The sequence below is a fragment of the Penicillium crustosum genome (assembly GCF_028827405.1).
Source record: "Penicillium crustosum strain IBT 35664 chromosome Unknown utg000005l_segment0_segment0, whole genome shotgun sequence".
Classification (NCBI taxonomy): domain Eukaryota; kingdom Fungi; phylum Ascomycota; class Eurotiomycetes; order Eurotiales; family Aspergillaceae; genus Penicillium; species Penicillium crustosum.
In genome coordinates, this window is record NW_026623126.1 from 1,196,819 (window position 1) to 1,213,684 (window position 16,866).

The following is a 16,866-nucleotide window of genomic DNA, read 5'->3' on the forward strand; positions in this document are numbered from 1 at the left end:
TTAAGATACTAGAGGCTGACTCGCCATTTGACTACCCATCTTTATACAAATGCAGATATATAGACAATATTCGAGCGAAGCAGCTGAGTGCACTTTTCTTATTGAATAAATGGTTGGACTGTTGATTTCAGATGGATTCAAAGATCTCCATGATCATAGATTGAAGATAAAACAAAGCACATTTGTCGGCACTATTGACTAGAATACCTTGCCTCAGCACTCACAAAGGACCTGACAACGTACGAGTCCCTCATTCTTTGACAGTGTGCTCGAACACTTCCACCTGATTTTCATATACCTCAACTTGGGTAGTGGAAAATTTCCTGGCCGACACCTTCTCTTCAAAGAGCATATCAAGTTCAGCAAAAGTGCGACCTGTTGTTTCTGGAACTCGGAAGAATGTGTATACAACACAAAGGAAGCAAATTCCTCCCCAGAAAAACCCTGCATAATTACTCCAATCCCAGGCTGCAGGGTTCAACATGTAGGGAGTTAACACACCGCAGATGATGGCAACAACATTGTATAGGATGCGACCGAGCACCACAGTCTTGATTTGCAGCCGACGAGTCGAAATCTCTGCCACGAGCGAATAGGCCACTGTCCCGACGGAAAGCTGGTAGAACAATGCCCAGCAGAGCATCATTGAACCTGTTGCGAGTGATGCCTGATCCTTATGTGCACTCGGAACCAAGCCAAGGAAACCAATCAGAAATAGAATAGTGGATAGTCCACAGAGGCCATAAAGATATAGCGCTCTTCGACCAATTCCGAAAGACATGAGAAGCCATGCTCCAAGAACACCAACCATGTTAATACCGTATTGTCCCATCGCGAATGAATAAGAATTGGATGGTGACAATCCTGCCTGTTCCAGGAAGTATGTAGAGTAATTGGAGAAGGAATTTCCGCTGAGATTCTGAATAGCCCACACAAGACAGACAATCTCTGTTCGCCGTAAATTGGTCCCTTTGAAACAATCCAAGTATGATGCCCCTTCTGAAAGCTTCGCTTCAAGATCCGTAGTATGGCGTATCATAGCAATAGTTTCGTCCGCATTGAAATCCACGTTTCGTTCAGGATTTGTGAGGCGTAGGAGTGCCTTCTTCGCATCTTCATCCCTATTCTTTCTGATCAACCACCATGGTGATTCCGGGGCGAGAAAAATGGCAATAAAGAGAGGAACTGGCCACATCCATTGCAATCCATACGGAATCTTGTATGACCATTGGTCATCCCGATTTAGCATTGCTTTGATGACTCCGATACCCACAAGTTGTCCAAGACCCCAACAGAAATTGACATATGACGTGAGGTATCCTCTTAGGACAACAGGGCAAACTTCAGATGCATAGGTTACTGTGAGCGTTTGAAAAATGCCCCATGGAACTCCGGCGAGGATTTCCGCCGCAAGCAAGGTTTGAATGTTGGGTGCTGTGAAAAAGATTGCCGTAAATGCGGTGATTAGGGCTAGGGAAGTCATAATTGTATAGCGGTACCCGAATCGCTCCGAAGCCCATCCGTTGATAAAGAGACCAATGATTTCTCCGCAGTAGGCGCCGTTGCTGAGGCCAGCTTGCCACTATATGTGATATAGGTATTAGTAACATACCATGTATGCCTAAAAGAAATACCATTGAAGATCCCACAAGGAAGGAATGGGGGGATGGGGAGAGGAGAAAGAGGGAGTAACGACTCGTTCGACGTACTGCAGCTGGTACTTGATAGGAGCCGTCTGGCATCAATTCACCGTACTTTTTTGTGAATTGGGGAAATGCATAAAAGTTATTGACTAGACTGATATCATAGCCTTCCATCGCGATACATGTGGAAATGAGAACACTCCACGCAATCGCCTTCGGATAGGTTCTGATACCTTGTAGCAAGGTCATCTTATGCTCCGCGTCAGCAGCTGATTTCGCATTATTGGTTGTCTTGGCCACGTGCACAGAATCCTGACGCTCAATATCCGCCAGGGCATTCCCTGCCGACGAAATATCATCCTTGGCCATGACTGTATCCCAGGTTGTCGATATGAGCAAGAGGAGAAATAATGAGTGCGACACGGGGACATTCTTTTGTGGAGTCGACAACCGCTATTTATGCCGAGGGAACGGGTACCCTCTCGTCTGTGTTTGAGACTGTCGGCTATTTCCAAGTTGCATTCTGGGTAGCTAATTGGTTAAATGTGAAAGGCTTGGATCGGCCACTGATGTGAAGCTGATTTTGAAAAGGAACATTGTCAACAGAAGACGTTATTTGAAGCATGGCTGATTGGTTTGCTTTCAAATGCCGTTCCAACCCATACAGAGGATGGTTCTAATTGGTTCATTTGTCAAAGGAAGGGAAACATGATTCCGAGAAACAAGGTGCTAGCCAATAGATAGACGAGTATTTGGCGTATTGGTCGTTTATGCGGGAAGAAGCTTGTTAGCGAGATACCCGGAATACGAAGGTCACATGCAGCCCTGGTGGGGATGCCCCGGATGAATGTTGAGAAAGTCAAATAAAATGCGGGGCCCCACGGGGATATGACCTTGGAAGCATCCCGAAGTCTACGCTAAATGGATCCTGTCCACTTATTATATCGTGGGGGCCAATTGACCGGAAATCACCAACAGGGGTCGGCTAATGATAAAGCTACTACGGAGTACTGAATAGTACTACGGTTCGGCGCAAGACTCAACTCCGCATCCCACTCCCACAGAATGTGAGCCAGATCGTCCGTTTATAAAAGGTTGTACAAAACCAGGGGAAAACAATAAGGAGTACGGTTGGTAAACCTGATTTAAGTATACTTACTCAAACCTATTCGTGCGGCTATGCATATTCCTTCTCAGTTTTTACTTTTTGGTGCGACAGCAGCGAATGCTAGCGTCGTGAAGCCAAGAGGAACATCCACGGTTCCAGACTATTTCCAGACCAGCTATGGTCCGTTTGCTGGTATATATCTCCTAACATCGCTACTAATTGGCTGCTCAAGTGTTGACAGATATATGTAAACACAGGTCCTACTGAGGCTGGAAGCGCACCCTTTCTGGCCCAGACAAACCTGGCTCCGTTTGAGCAAGATTTTTATATGCCCAATACCCCGGTGGTGACCGATGTTCCTATCATCGGAGAGACTGATGGTGCTGAAATATTCAAATATATGGGAAATCTCTCGTACGTATGGGTAGAGCTCGCCGGCTCGTTTTCTACGTGACTAACCATGGGACCAAGACCTTACATGCCAAATCCTTCAGGATTTGGGGTTAAAGAATATCCACTTCCTCCCGGCAGCAACATTACACAGATGCATATGGTACATCGACACGGATCTCGATATCCTACTTCTAGCTCCTCTGTGGCCACTCTACCAGACCGTATAGCGGAACTTCTAGGCAATGGGACTCGCTTCACTGGCAACCTGGCGTTCCTCAACAACTGGGAATACCAACTGGGAAAAGAAGAGCTGACGGCCCTCGGGCGGCAACAACTTTTTGACAGCGGTGTGCTTAATTGGTTTAACTATGGTCGACTTTATGATCCATCCTCACCACTTATCGCCCGTACAACGACTCAAGTGCGAATGTTGCAGTCAGCCGAAAACTTCCTGAACGGCTTCTTTGGCCCTAACTGGACAAAAAATGTCACTTTGGAAGTCCTTATCGAACAAACTGGATTCAAGAATCCGCTAGCCGGAGATAAGGCGTGTACCAATAATAACAACGATCGGTCAGCGGGCGGAGAGTGGGCAAGCACGCAATGGCAGGAGAAATATCTGAAGCGTGCAACGGATCGATTCCGCCAGTCGATGACGGGCAACGCAAACTGGACAATTGCGGACACGTATAACGCCCAGACTATGTGTCCATACGAGACCGTCGGCTTGGGGTACAGCCCCTTTTGCTCCCTCTTTACCAAAGATGAGTGGCTAGGCTTTGAGTATAGCCTTGACCTAAGCTACTATGGAGGAAATGGGTTTGCATCTCCTACGGGACGGGCAGTGGGCGTAGGCTACGTTGAAGAGCTCATCGCCCGACTGCAGCACCAATACCCTCAACCAGACGAAGGTTTCGCTGCCATCAATGAAACATTGGACACCAACCCTACAACTTTCCCTTTGAACCAGAACTTGTATTTGGATTTTAGCCACGACACCACCATCTTCTCGATGTTGACGGCGCTAGGCCTCACACAGTTTGGGGAGTTCCTACCCACCTCCAGTGCGCCACCGAATCGCCAGCTGATTGTCAGCCATATTGTTCCATTCGCAGGACGCTTCAATATAGAAGTGATCAAAGCGCCGCGCCCCGTACTTGCGAGGCGCTCGGGGGATCCTCAGGTCTCCCCCTACGAGTCCAAGGGGGGTGAAACAACCTATGTGCATATGGTAATGAATCAGAGGACAATCCCTCTCGGACGCAGTATCTCAGAGTGCGGAGACCGGGATGATGGATGGTGCGAGCTACAGACGTTCATCAAGGCTCAGAAGGAAAACATTGTAAAGGCAAAGTATGATGAGAGTTGTTTTGGCAACTATTCAGTCCCGGCATACGGTGACATCACGACGGGTGCGATCTGAAACTACATTGAAGTTACGTCTGCTGTCGCATCTTGTGACTCAAATTCCGAGTCTTCGAGTAAATATATCGATTGTTAGGTAGAATATGCCTAGATTCTAGTTAAATCTTCCAAACCTAGGCACGGTTGGTCAATTACTTAAATTGGTTCCAGACGTCTGCACATATCCATCATTATAATAAGAATATTATAAGGGCCATTATCTATCTAATAATCTAGAACTTGTATACATGAATATAATAAATTGTTATGATTATATGTCGAGCGAGAACCGAGGTCAGACCGATGCCGAACCTACACCCGAGCAATCATATGCAACTGGAATGATACCACTGCCTGTGAACACTTTACAGGTTCTGAGCGACGGTGGTGAGGATGGCACCGAGAGGGGTGGCAACGGTGGGGAGGCCGAGACCAGTGACAAGAGCAACGACGGAGGGAGACAGTTGGATGAGGAGGTGCTTTCCATCCTTGCCGACGATGTGGAGGAGGTTCTCAACGGGCTCGGAGATGTCGACGATGAGGTCACCGACGGAAGAAGCCTCAGCGATGATGGAGCCAATGGGGCCGGAGATGGTGGTCAGACCTAGGCCAGCAACGAGGGAGGTGACTGAGGGGGAGAGCTCGACGAGGAGGTTCTTGGCGTTCTTGCCGGTGACGGTAAGGGTAGTCTTGACCTTGGGGGCAAGGTCCTGGACAATCTCGCCACGCTTGAGGTTCTTGCCGAGAGTAGCAACGACGGTACCAACGGGGACACCAACGGTAGGGAGACCAAGACCAGAAACGAGGCCAGCAACCTCGGGGGAGAGGCTGATGAGGAGAGCACCAACGTCAGCACCGACAACAGTGACGAGACCGTCGGTGACGGGGCCAAGGCCAGTGACAAGAGCACCAACGCCGGAGGCGGAGGCGACAATGGAACCGAGGGGAGCGCCGAGGGCACCGAGACCCAGGCCGGAGACGAGGGCAGAGACCTCAGGGGAGAGCTCAATGAGGAGGGTAGTGGCGTCAGGGCCGGCAACGGTCAAGATGTTGTCGAGCTGGGGTCCGAGATTCTGGACGAGGTGACCGTCCTGGACAGCGGGGGCGCTGCTGGCAGAGGGGGAGGCAGCGGAGGGAAGGTTGAGGACTTTGGTCACATCACTGAGCTTAGAGACAGCGGGGAGCTCGTTAAGCTTGAGCTCCTTGGTGATATCACCGACCTTGAGGCCATTGAGGAGGCTATCAAGACCACCAGCGGGGGTGGGAGCAGCGAAAGCAGAGCCGGCCAGAGCGGCGACGGCAGCGATGAAAGAGGCCTTCATTGTGAAATTAATGGGTGTGTAGAAACCGAAAGGAGTGACTGTAGCTTGCTTAGAGAATGACTGTGGTAAGAGGCTTAGAAGAAAAAGAAAACTTTGATGGGAATGGCAGAGAAAGACTATATTTATATGCTATGGACCGGATGTGATCTACAGGTACGATCTTGCTTGCCCCTGTCCCCTGTTCAGGATTTTACAGCTTGTTACGGAAGAAGTAGTATCCCAGACTGGCGGGTCAGCCCCATAGTTAGCGTGATTTCAATAGTATCACATATAACCTTGGAATGGAGTCTTGGAGAAGTATTAAGTGGGACTAGCATCTCCATTATGCCGAAAGTTGGCGCCATCACTCCCAGGGTCAGCACAGGGTCCTTCTCAAGTGGGCACTATTGCCAGGACCTTTGAAAGCAAAGAAACGTTTTAAATATAGGGCATATTATCGGACCCTGGCACTTGTAACTGAGCCTTATCCCGTAACTTTCAGTATATATAGTTCCTTGAAGTCGTCACTTAAGTCCTAGAGATATGATCTTCACATATAATTTCAATGGACAATTCCAATTAGAAGATCGAAATGTTAATCCGGAGACTACCGGATAAGAGGTCTAAATTGGGATCTACATATGCCGATGTTTAGGGCGCATGGAGACATAGGGTCCTAGCGCAGGCTAGCGTGAGCTTATAAGGGTTTACCCACAGTCCGAGTAACTCCGTGGATTAACCATAAAATTTGTTTTCCATTTGGTAATGAGATCTGGTTCCGTCCATCCGGTCCAGGGTTGATATCCGGTTAAATGTAGGTAGAATATACTCGTACAATGCAGAGTAGTACCTCGATGACTGTCAAACCCCCTGATATTTTAAACCCACTTTAAATGGGGGATCATATGCGTCAAGGCCTTTGCCCCATCATCTCAATTATTATTTGCCACGCCTGTTCTTTGTTCCTTCCCTCGCTCTAGTTCTGATGTCATCTTTAGCGGAAATTTGGGGGGGGACTCTAGAGAAATAAAGAGTGATCTGCAGAGGACCACATAGGGAAATCAAACTACCTGAAAGAGCTCGTATGTTGGCTTTGAAGTCCAATAGTGCGGGACTATAATGCCAATCAGCCGGCATAACTACCGACCCATCTCCACTTAACCGCCATCTAAGATGCCCCATTGGCCATTTATAGTCAACGACCACAGTATAAACTTCTAGGGACCCCCTTTCCGTTGCAAAAGCCCCAAGTCTCCAGGTTACGTGTTCTCGATGAAAATTGACCGGGGGTTCTATTGGCTGATCGGAATTGATTTGCTGCTAAGACCCCCTAAGATTTACCGGGACAAAGGCGATGGTCAAACCTAACTTCACTCGATATGTACCTACAGCCAGCCACTGCCGGGACTTGGGGTCCAATATCGTGTTGCACAAAACCTGAGTGCCACTTACATCGCCCAGGGGGTATTTTTCTTTGTTTTCTTTATTGCTGTACTGGGGTATTCCTGGAAACCTGGCGATTGTTGATAAGCCCCAATATATTCGTCATAGGGGATAATCGTTTGACATACTTCATTCAACATATAACTTAAACGGCTGGAGATATCCAGAACATCTACTAGAGGGCTAGAAGTGGAAATAATCCGGAGTATTTAGATAGGAGACACCTACATGATGCACCGAATGTTCCATCTATCTTCCCGTTGGGGTCAATATGAGAGAGGCTCTGTCGATCACCAGGTGGACTTCGGAAATCCCTTGTTGGTACTATCTTGGACTAGATTGGGAATCCTTTGTGACTATCGTTATCTTAATTTTTCCTCATCATGCGGAGTATGCCCATGCCATGTCGTGATTCATTGATTTTTCAATCCGACCTATGACCGTCTTAATATTGGATACCTTTCAAATATAGGGGGTAATTATCATATTGGGGGGAAATGATACGATAACTCAATAATCATCCTTGTCTTTCTATGCTTGGGGACAACGTGCTAATTTCCTTAAATTCAAAGCGATATTTAACAATTATAGTTTATTATACATAGCTGAAGTGGGTTTCAAATGGTTTGTAACGAAAGGTTTCATAGCTAGTTTTTAAATAGTATTTGGGTCATATCGATCTACTCCCAAATCCACCGAGCTGGCCTCAAGGTTTATCAGGCCGCTGCCCACTACGTGCGGAGTAGATATATCCGCTCCCAACAAAGGCTATTCCGGGTCTATCCACTCGTTCTGGAAGGAGTAATTTCTCGGACTAAACCGAACTACTGTAGTGTACGGCTGTATAATGCAAGACACGTACTCAATCGATCTTCACGGACTCAACGAGAATTGACTTGCACGGAATATACATCCATCAACTGCTGCACAATCGTGTTCAACCTCTTTAGATATTGCATAGGGCGAGATGTATGAACTGTCATATTTATTGTGCAATATAACTCAATACTACATGACTTAAATGGTCAGGTTGGATCTCGTGGAACCATTTAGAAGACTGCAGACCTACACTAAGTCTAGGTCCACAGGTAAATGAAGGGTTGGGCGAGTTCAGCTGTTCCTGTATGTTGAATCCACAACAGAGATCGCTTTCAGCTTGCCAAATAGGGGATTCATGGCTCGGATATAGTCATCGACTTTCCTATTTTGCTTGCTCGGGGTTAGTGCAATTTTAATGAAGAACACAAGTCCAAGGTTCCTATGTTTAAAGACATAGATCAACACTTCTGTGCCATAACGAGGGAATTAAGAAGCTATACCAGTTTATGAGAACCGGGGCATCTAATCTGGACAAGTTTGAATATATTTGTCGTCATCTCACTCATTCTCGGCAAATACTTCTTACATTAATTTCTTCCATGAATTTTTTCTAAGTCTCTAGTCTTTGGACTCCAAAATCGCTAGTATTTTATTAACTTAACTAGGCTACGCTAAATGATAGATGGATCTGAATTTGCCATAATGTGGACTGGTTATGCGGGATCATCTTGGCATGGGTCAGCTCGCCACAGCAGATATTGTATACCTCCACAGTCGTAATAATGGAGTACATACAGGCAAATATTACAAAGCCCCCCACCAAGCAGCCAGGACATACGAAAGCATAAAATGGAATTTCCCCTATTAACCTTATGAGGGGCTCAGGCTTGGAATACGGGCTCATCTTATTATTCTCATGAGCAGATAAAATAGAGGTACCTTGCGTGGATTCTGGGGCCTGTGAGTTGGCTAAGCCATGAGATAGGGCCCTCAATAGGATGAAGGACCGTATGGTTATTGGGTAGTATGGTGAAGTGGGAGCAAGCCGGAGTGGTATGCACTGATTGACGTAGGAACTTATAGGGACTATATAGACTGATCCCACCCCCTATAGATATAATGGCCTATGCTAGGATAGATTAATATAACCTCTTGGATTTTTCGAAAGTGATCGCTGCCACCCATCTCGACATTGTAATCCCTGATACTTTTATAACTCTTTGTAGTGGCTGTAGTTCTGCAAGTTGCTATAAACATTTCACATTATCAAGATCTTACTTTGTATTGGTAGGAAACCAGTGGTTCTTCGTACTAGTGGGGTCTCAGGCCCGTAAGCGAGCCTATATCATGACTAGTTTCCATCTGTCAAGTCATGTGAGTCATTCTTGTGACCTGATGTTGGCGCGCAACGTCTAACACTTGTTTCCACTGACGACCAAAACGACGCTGAAAATGGCCGTGCTATTCCCCATTGTCTGTATACAGCGCATTCCACCTAATGTAACAAAGACCCTTCTTTATGTATCCTATGTTCTTATCTCATTCATATCCACAGATACTTTCCCATATTATCTTCACAGCCTACCAGCGAAGCGCTCTCCGGCCAGAGAGCCTCTATATCCTTGAAGTTGACTCAGACATTGAAGAACATGCAAGCTCCGCCGTTTCCTTATATGACTGCTACGACACGTCTGTGTTCCACGGGAAGCACATTGATGATGTCATTCGTATTCTTCGAGAAGGCGTTACCGGAGAGGAGGTAGCAGCAAAATTGTTCTATATTGCAGACGACCAGACGGTCAGAGATCACACCTTGCTCCTGGTTCAAGTTCAAGATCAAGAGAATGATACATGCGTGCTTAGTGTCCGACTTGCGCCTGAATTTGTGAATGGAATGGCGATATCGATAGATGATCCTGAATCCACAATGTCGATCCAAGATATCCAGAAGGATGTCGATGATGATGGCGTGTATAGGGGTGGGAGGGATACCCCATACCAATATGTTGGGACACCAAGTCACTACCTGTCTCTTCCGGAGACGTCAGCATATGACAATTAAATACCTACCCAATATAGTAACGAGCAGATCCAGATTTTAACGCTTGGACGAATACAACACGCTTATAATATCACGAATAATGGAGGAATCCTTCAATACTTCGAGCTCAAACAACCTGATCCTTTTGGGGACCTCGAAATTTACCCTAGAGATAATGGCTCAGTATCAAAAGAAATTACTCTAAAGATTCGTGCAACGAATATAGAATAACTAGGGATTAGACTTATCGATACCTATATTACCTATATTACTTACCGCTATATCCATCATAAAGGTAGACCAGGATAAAGGACCGTATAGTTATTGGGAAATCCGTTGAAGCGGGAGCAAGTCGAAGTGGTATAAGCTGTTGACATATTGTTAGCTTAAGTTTGATCCTAGATATATATCCGGTGAAATATACTCACCACCCATACTCGATCCGCCACACCTTTCTATGGATGAGATCCCTAACTTTTAAACCCTTTTAGGAATATCTCATGTAGTAAAATAAGTTCTCAGCTGGGCCAAGATCTTTGGGTATTTTTAGTACTGCCTTCAGACCCTCTCAGAATTGTGGCAATTCCACCACATACCGATGTATGATAACTTTGGGGAGTAATGAGTATCGAGGAAGATCTCGCTCATCAATTGCCCTTCTACCTACATACGATCCTTAAATGCATACCCCTTACGGAGTATATGTAGTACACATTTTATTCTTCAAAAAGCGACAAGAGGCAAACAAGGGCCAGACATTATTCTATGCATAGTGCCTGCTGCATCTCGAAGTAATATCCCGTTAGGTGCTAGCAGGACGTAGGTAATCTATTTAGACCAATTCGTAGTATATATTATTTATTATGAACAGCATGTAGAGGGGTATTTCACAAAAAAAAAAAAAAAAAAAAAAAGAACGCTTATTTCTTTTCCGAATTCATATGCCAAATGTTACAAGAAAGTGTTTTCACAACCCGATATGGTACCCCGGGTATGCATCGCCGGCCAGCGGCATCCCCGACAGCGGGTCCTGAGAATATACTCCCTGATTCGACATATAGCCCATAGAACCTTCAATCAGAGTTTTCTCTATGGAAGCAGACTCCTCCTCGAACTGTTCTAGATGTCCATGCATGTCCCACTTTCTATCACAATATTTGAGCATGTCGCGAATATAAGATAGGCAACGGATGGCACGTGCGTGGGAATTGAACAGGTCCTCGTCGCCCAGAACTGGCGGTTCTGGAGTCCCGGTGGGGACGGACGGGGGTACTGGGACAGTACCGCTAATGAGCTTGTCGTAATTGCAGGACAGGACATTGACAAATAATCGACCCACTTGGTGCACGCGCTGGATGTCCAGGTATGTCAAGAAGGGCAGGGCACTAGGATTTTCCAGGACCTGGTGAATTTGGCTGATGTAGTCCATGCATCGGTCGAATAGAAGAGCTTTGTTGTAGTCGTGGAGGGTTGGATATCGGTGCGAAGGGGATAGCAGGATAATAATTGTGTATAATAATTCAAGTCGGTATAGAAGTGAAAAGTGATTGGGAGCATTCGGGGGACATTGATGGAACCATTCCCGGGCTCGCCAGCACAGAGTCCAAATGAGAACCAGGGGTTGCGGGGATGGATCTCGCCCGCTATAGTGCATTTCTTGGTAGCCCGCGGAGAGAATCTGTCGGATTTTAACGATATGCAAGGCGGGTGCCGGGCTGCGTAGGAAGATGTGAGTTTGCTCTATGGGGGCGCCTGGTGCGGTAATTGATGGCAGTGCAACATTCACAGATCCGTCGGAGAACGAGTAGGTTCTCTGCATAGCAGGACTCAATCCTCTGTAACGAAAGATTAGTAGGGCGGAAATTGAGGAACAAAACGAAAACGAACCTGTCTAGACAATATATGCAATGAAAGACACGCCGGCGAATATCGAGTCGATCGGGATTTGTCAAAACTTCGGCAGGGGGGTCTTGATGCAAGCCCAGATCAATCGCAACCTTGACAGCCATTCCAACCAAATACCAACTCCGAAAGCGCACTGGGTCAACCAAGGAATATTGAGCAAGCAGTAGGATTGCTTGGATTCCCGAAATTGACCCAGGGCGCAGGACTTCCTCGGCATATTTCAAAGCTTCTGAAACGAGAGCCCATGCCCTTTGATGACTCTTGTCGTTGTTATGGTATGACACTGACGCCGAAGCGATGGCAAGAACCATGCGCAACATCCAATGGTCGAACGGTTTAGCAAACCGGCCGCCTGACTGATATACGGCATCCACCGAGGTCCAGAAGCTCGTTTCAACAAAGAAAGGCAGCTGAACAAAAACATTATCAAAATAGTATTGTAGCAACGGCGTCGCTTCATGCCGCGCAGGTAGTGGATAGGGAGAGGATGGTGGGCAAGCGTCGGCTAGAGCTACCGAGAGGAGAAGGTTGGCGAAGGAGGTACTCGAGGTGATGCCGTGGAAGTCTCGGGAAGTTGCATTGACGGACCTTTTGAGATGTCAGCGGGCAAACAGAAGAACCAATTCAGTCATACTAACAAGAAACCAAAATCGCCAACTAAATCGTCAATATCCGAAACCTCTCTGCGGTGTGCAGGGCTTAATGCACTTTCGGACGCGACGGAGGTGATCGACATTTCCCGCGGAATCCCATCACCCTCAGCGGACAGGGAGGTTGATCGGGCGCGCATCTGACTGATCTTCTTTTCGAGTTTCTCACAATATCCTTCCAGCGACGCGACGTAACTCCTTTCTTTTCCCTTGGCGAATTCATCACTTGCTCCGGAACAAGTGGTCGCCTTGCCGACTCTTTCACAAGCCGAACATGCGGGGAGTTTGCCGTCGCATTTGATCTTCGCGGTCCGACATCTCGAGCAGGCGGCGACTGGGCGACTCACCTTGAGCAGAGGGTTATCTAAGAAGGTGGTGGCGGTGACAGACATATCTGCTCATTATACTGATTAAATACGGGTTAGCAAATTCGAGGATATGGGACCCCCACTCTCTTTCCCCCCCTGCATCTCCACTTCCGACCAAAACGGTAAAGGATACTCACGTGATGTGAAATGGAGAAGATGCTTAGCACGAAGCCAAAAGAGTTGGAACCTGCATAAGTTGGCCCTGGGAGGAAAGGATTAGCAACTAATGTATTGGATAAATAAGCCTTAACCGAAGACGTTGAAAAAAAGAAGAACTCCACTGAAAATCCCATGTCATCCCTTTTTACACGAAAGTGATTATTATAGGACAGGAATTGGAGGGGGGGAGATCTGTGGAACCGCACGGACTTTTGGCGAGAATCCCCGTCTCTAAATTGTTTACAGGAGCTATTTAACCTGCCTATTAACCTGCCTATTACTCTATTAACTACTATTAAATCTATTAAAGCAGATTATATATATATATAATAAAAAAAATTACACTATTAACCATTATTAAAATACTATTAAACAGTTCTATACTACATCAATTATCCAAACTGAACCAAAATCTCTCTTTTTTTCAGCTGTCTTGTGCCTCCACATAATCCACATCTCACTTTGTATCACGCCCAACCTTTTCTCCAGATCTGGACCGAGGCCCCCCCTCTTTGGAAATCACAGTGGCCCCATTCCCATTCCAGGCTCTTCTTCTTTTTGACTTCTTATTGAAGGAATTCCCCCTGTCAAGGCCCCCGGGAGCCTCATCATGTCGAATGTTCACTTTAATATTCGAAAGGTACCTTGGGCATAACTCACAGATGATGTGATCGGTCCCTTCTCGACCTTCCTTTAATCTACCCTTTTTGGCCCACCATGACCTCGAGTCCCGATTATTCTTCAGGGCCAAAATCACCGGAATTACACTCCCTGGAGCCACCGGACGGTCGTATCGCTCACACATTAACCGCCTGCACAAGGTGTAGACAGGTATGATGCCATCACCCCGTCCCCGCCATCTCCGACTTTTCGCCCCTCGGCCCTAGAGCTTCATAACTTTCCCCCACCACCCCCTCCTTACGCGATGCTGTTTCGGAACTGACCTACCTTCCGTGTAGCGAAAGTCCAGATGCGACCCCGGGATTCCACGATGTGCGCCCTGCGAACGAAGCAATGCCAAGTGCGTGTATTACGATTCGGCCCGAGATACAACTATACCTCGAACCTATATCGTATCGCTCAGAGAGAAAGCCCGCGCGTTAGAAAGAGAGCTTGCCAAAGCCGAGAATGAAATACAACATGCTGCCGATGCCGAGCTGATGGTGCGGGGCGCCGGGCGCATCCGATTCAAGGAGAATGATGAGCCGCGATATCTCGGTGCCTCGAGTGGCATCGCCATGACTCGTTTGGTCATGGAGATGGCCAAGCAGAATACCGACTCCAAAAGCATAAAGGACGTTGTCCCCGAATTCACCGCACAAGAGATTAAAGACGCGTTTGCCGAAGAAGACTCCAAGCCGACATCAAAAGTCTACCCCATGATAAGCTCGATTCCACAACCCAACCTACCTCCAAAGGGCCTGACATATAAATTGATTGATCTGTTTGTGGCCAAAGGTACTGCGATCACTTTGTTTGGATTTTTTGTTTTCCTCGTAGCTCGTGTGACTGATTCGTTGTATAGCACAAGCACAACTTCCCCTCCTGCACGAGCCCACGTTTCGACAAGAGGTAGAGGAGGTCTTCGATGGCTCTACAGACCCCTGCAAAAATTTCCAACTGCGGATGGTCATCGCTATCAGCATGCAGAAGATGAGTACAGAATATGCTGGCCTCGCTGATAGTTATTATCTTGCGGCCTTGCCCTACCTGGAACCTACATTGAAACGATTGGATATAGGGGCTCTACAATGCCTCGTGCTCATAGCCTCATATTCAATGGTAACGCCCACCCGTACAGCTGCGTACTGGGTCGTGGGCACGGCCGCCAAACTTTGCCAGGACTTGGGGTTGACCGAAGAAGCCACCGTTACCAAATCACCGTGTGGGAAACCATTGAATCCCTTGGAGATCGACATGCGTCGAAGACTATTTTGGATCGTCTCGTCAATGGAGTTCGGTCTTTCTCATAGTCTGGGTCGATGCAGCAGCTACTGCGTCAGCCACGACCATATCAATGTGAAATTCCCCGAATTAGTGGACGACCGGTACATCACCGCAGAGGGGATCACACCAGGAGCGAAACCCGTTCTTGCAAAGTGTATCGCAGTTCACTTTTTCAAAATGCGACTACTCCAATTGGAGCCCAGGAGAATGCTCTACTCGAACAGACGAGAGAGCCCACTTGATGATCAGGATCCATGGTTTTCTCAAATGTTGGCCAAAATTGACCATTGGATGGCCACTACTCCCAAGAACGATGATGGCAGTGGACTTAATGTGAAATGGTTTGTTGGTATGCTCGTTTTCCGAAGTGCGGTTTGCTGACAATGACTTCTACAGGTTCCAAGGGAGACGAAACACCATCATCGTTCTCATGTATCGTCCCTCGCCGCAGATCCCCGAACCAACCGTCAATGCCGCCAAAACCTGTTATGACGCGGCCGTCTCTAATATCGCTATGCACAAGGAACAGATGATCACGGGATCTGTCGACCTAACATGGGTGTTTGTGCAAGCTCTTTTCATGGCTGTAAATACTGTGCTCTGGACCCTCTCATATCCCGAAATCCGAAAAGAGCACACCATTGAGGAAGTCCAAGGCCATCTGGATATGGCCCTTGAAGTTATCGTATTTTCCGCTGAACGTTGGCCCGGTGTTCAATCTGCCTTCCTTCTTTACAGGCGCCTTGTTGCTGCGTGTTTGAAGGCGTACAGGACAGAAGAATCGTTTGTTGTACACTCGCCTTCTAACCATCCTACGCCAACCTCCTCCCAGGGAATGACCCCTCCAGCGATGTCCAGCCCGTCAAGCAGTACGACTGCTTCATATTATTCCAACAACTACCGTGGCGGCAACCTATCAATCGGCGATACCGCCTCAAATGGTACTTATTCCAGGGGACAATCGGCTGATCCTACATTCACACAAGAATCAACGCCACCTGCTGTGGCCCCTGCTGCGACCCCTGCTGTGGCCCCTGCTGTAGCCCCTATGCCGTCGAAGGAACCACAAATGCCGTCGGTTTCCTCTGCATTTGACATGCATCCACCACTTACAGCCCATAATGTGGCACCGCATTATACTTCAGGAGCCTACGTTGGGCCGACACTCTACCCCGATGTATCAATTGACCCGAACACACCTTATAACACGATACCGTCAGTTGTGCCCGGCCTGCAAGGCTGGGACCCCAACTTCTCACTTGCCTCAACAACTGCTGGTCATTTGGCATACACCGATGCGACTGTCGATCCCATGAATTGGTCCACCTCCATTGGAGACCAATACTCCCAGTACTTTAATGAGCCATTCCCTGTCCCTTCATGGCGTGAGCGCACCCTCAGCCAACAAGAGCAAATCGAGCTTCTGGCTTCCCTTGAACACAATATACCCGACGTATCTGCCCAACTGGTTAATGAGTATAATGCTTACTATCAGTCCTGAAATTCTGACCACTTCGTCTGCGGGAGATCATTTTGTATTGAAGAGCTCTGGTGCTTTGTGGGGAGTTGTGCTTTGATTCCCGATATATCACTGATATTCTGTCTTGGACTCGCTCATCTCCTGACATCCCTGAAATATTATATGTCTCCTATAATGGTCATGTTACCAATCGGGCTGGAGGTCG

The 16,866-nt window shown here is 47.3% G+C and overlaps 6 protein-coding genes across 6 annotated transcripts; 3 read left to right on the top strand and 3 right to left on the bottom strand.

Annotated features, from left to right (window-relative positions):
- Positions 1-250: 250 nt before the first annotated feature.
- Positions 251-2,012, bottom strand: N7487_011143 (uncharacterized protein; the record flags this gene model as incomplete). Its single annotated transcript, XM_056878873.1, has 2 exons — positions 251-1,582; positions 1,710-2,012. The coding sequence occupies 2 exons, from the start codon at positions 2,010-2,012 to the stop codon at positions 251-253; spliced, it is 1,635 nt and encodes a 544-aa protein (XP_056724192.1).
- An 810-nt stretch (positions 2,013-2,822) lies between these two features.
- Positions 2,823-4,567, top strand: N7487_011144 (histidine phosphatase family protein; the record flags this gene model as incomplete). Its single annotated transcript, XM_056878874.1, has 3 exons — positions 2,823-2,943; positions 3,009-3,165; positions 3,223-4,567. The coding sequence occupies 3 exons, from the start codon at positions 2,823-2,825 to the stop codon at positions 4,565-4,567; spliced, it is 1,623 nt and encodes a 540-aa protein (XP_056724193.1).
- A 346-nt stretch (positions 4,568-4,913) lies between these two features.
- On the bottom strand, positions 4,914-5,870 carry N7487_011145 (uncharacterized protein; the record flags this gene model as incomplete). The annotated part of the gene is made up of 1 exon (XM_056878875.1): positions 4,914-5,870. The coding sequence occupies one exon, from the start codon at positions 5,868-5,870 to the stop codon at positions 4,914-4,916; it is 957 nt and encodes a 318-aa protein (XP_056724194.1).
- A 3,769-nt stretch (positions 5,871-9,639) lies between these two features.
- Positions 9,640-10,173, top strand: N7487_011146 (uncharacterized protein; the record flags this gene model as incomplete). The annotated part of the gene is made up of 1 exon (XM_056878876.1): positions 9,640-10,173. One exon carries the CDS (start codon positions 9,640-9,642, stop codon positions 10,171-10,173), a length of 534 nt encoding a protein of 177 aa, XP_056724195.1.
- A 946-nt stretch (positions 10,174-11,119) lies between these two features.
- Positions 11,120-13,099, bottom strand: N7487_011147 (Zn(II)2Cys6 transcription factor; the record flags this gene model as incomplete). The annotated part of the gene is made up of 3 exons (XM_056878877.1): positions 11,120-11,987; positions 12,040-12,645; positions 12,696-13,099. 3 exons carry the CDS (start codon positions 13,097-13,099, stop codon positions 11,120-11,122), a joined length of 1,878 nt encoding a protein of 625 aa, XP_056724196.1.
- An 852-nt stretch (positions 13,100-13,951) lies between these two features.
- On the top strand, positions 13,952-16,682 carry N7487_011148 (uncharacterized protein; the record flags this gene model as incomplete). The annotated part of the gene is made up of 4 exons (XM_056878878.1): positions 13,952-14,065; positions 14,194-14,692; positions 14,760-15,522; positions 15,578-16,682. 4 exons carry the CDS (start codon positions 13,952-13,954, stop codon positions 16,680-16,682), a joined length of 2,481 nt encoding a protein of 826 aa, XP_056724197.1.
- Positions 16,683-16,866: the final 184 nt, after the last annotated feature.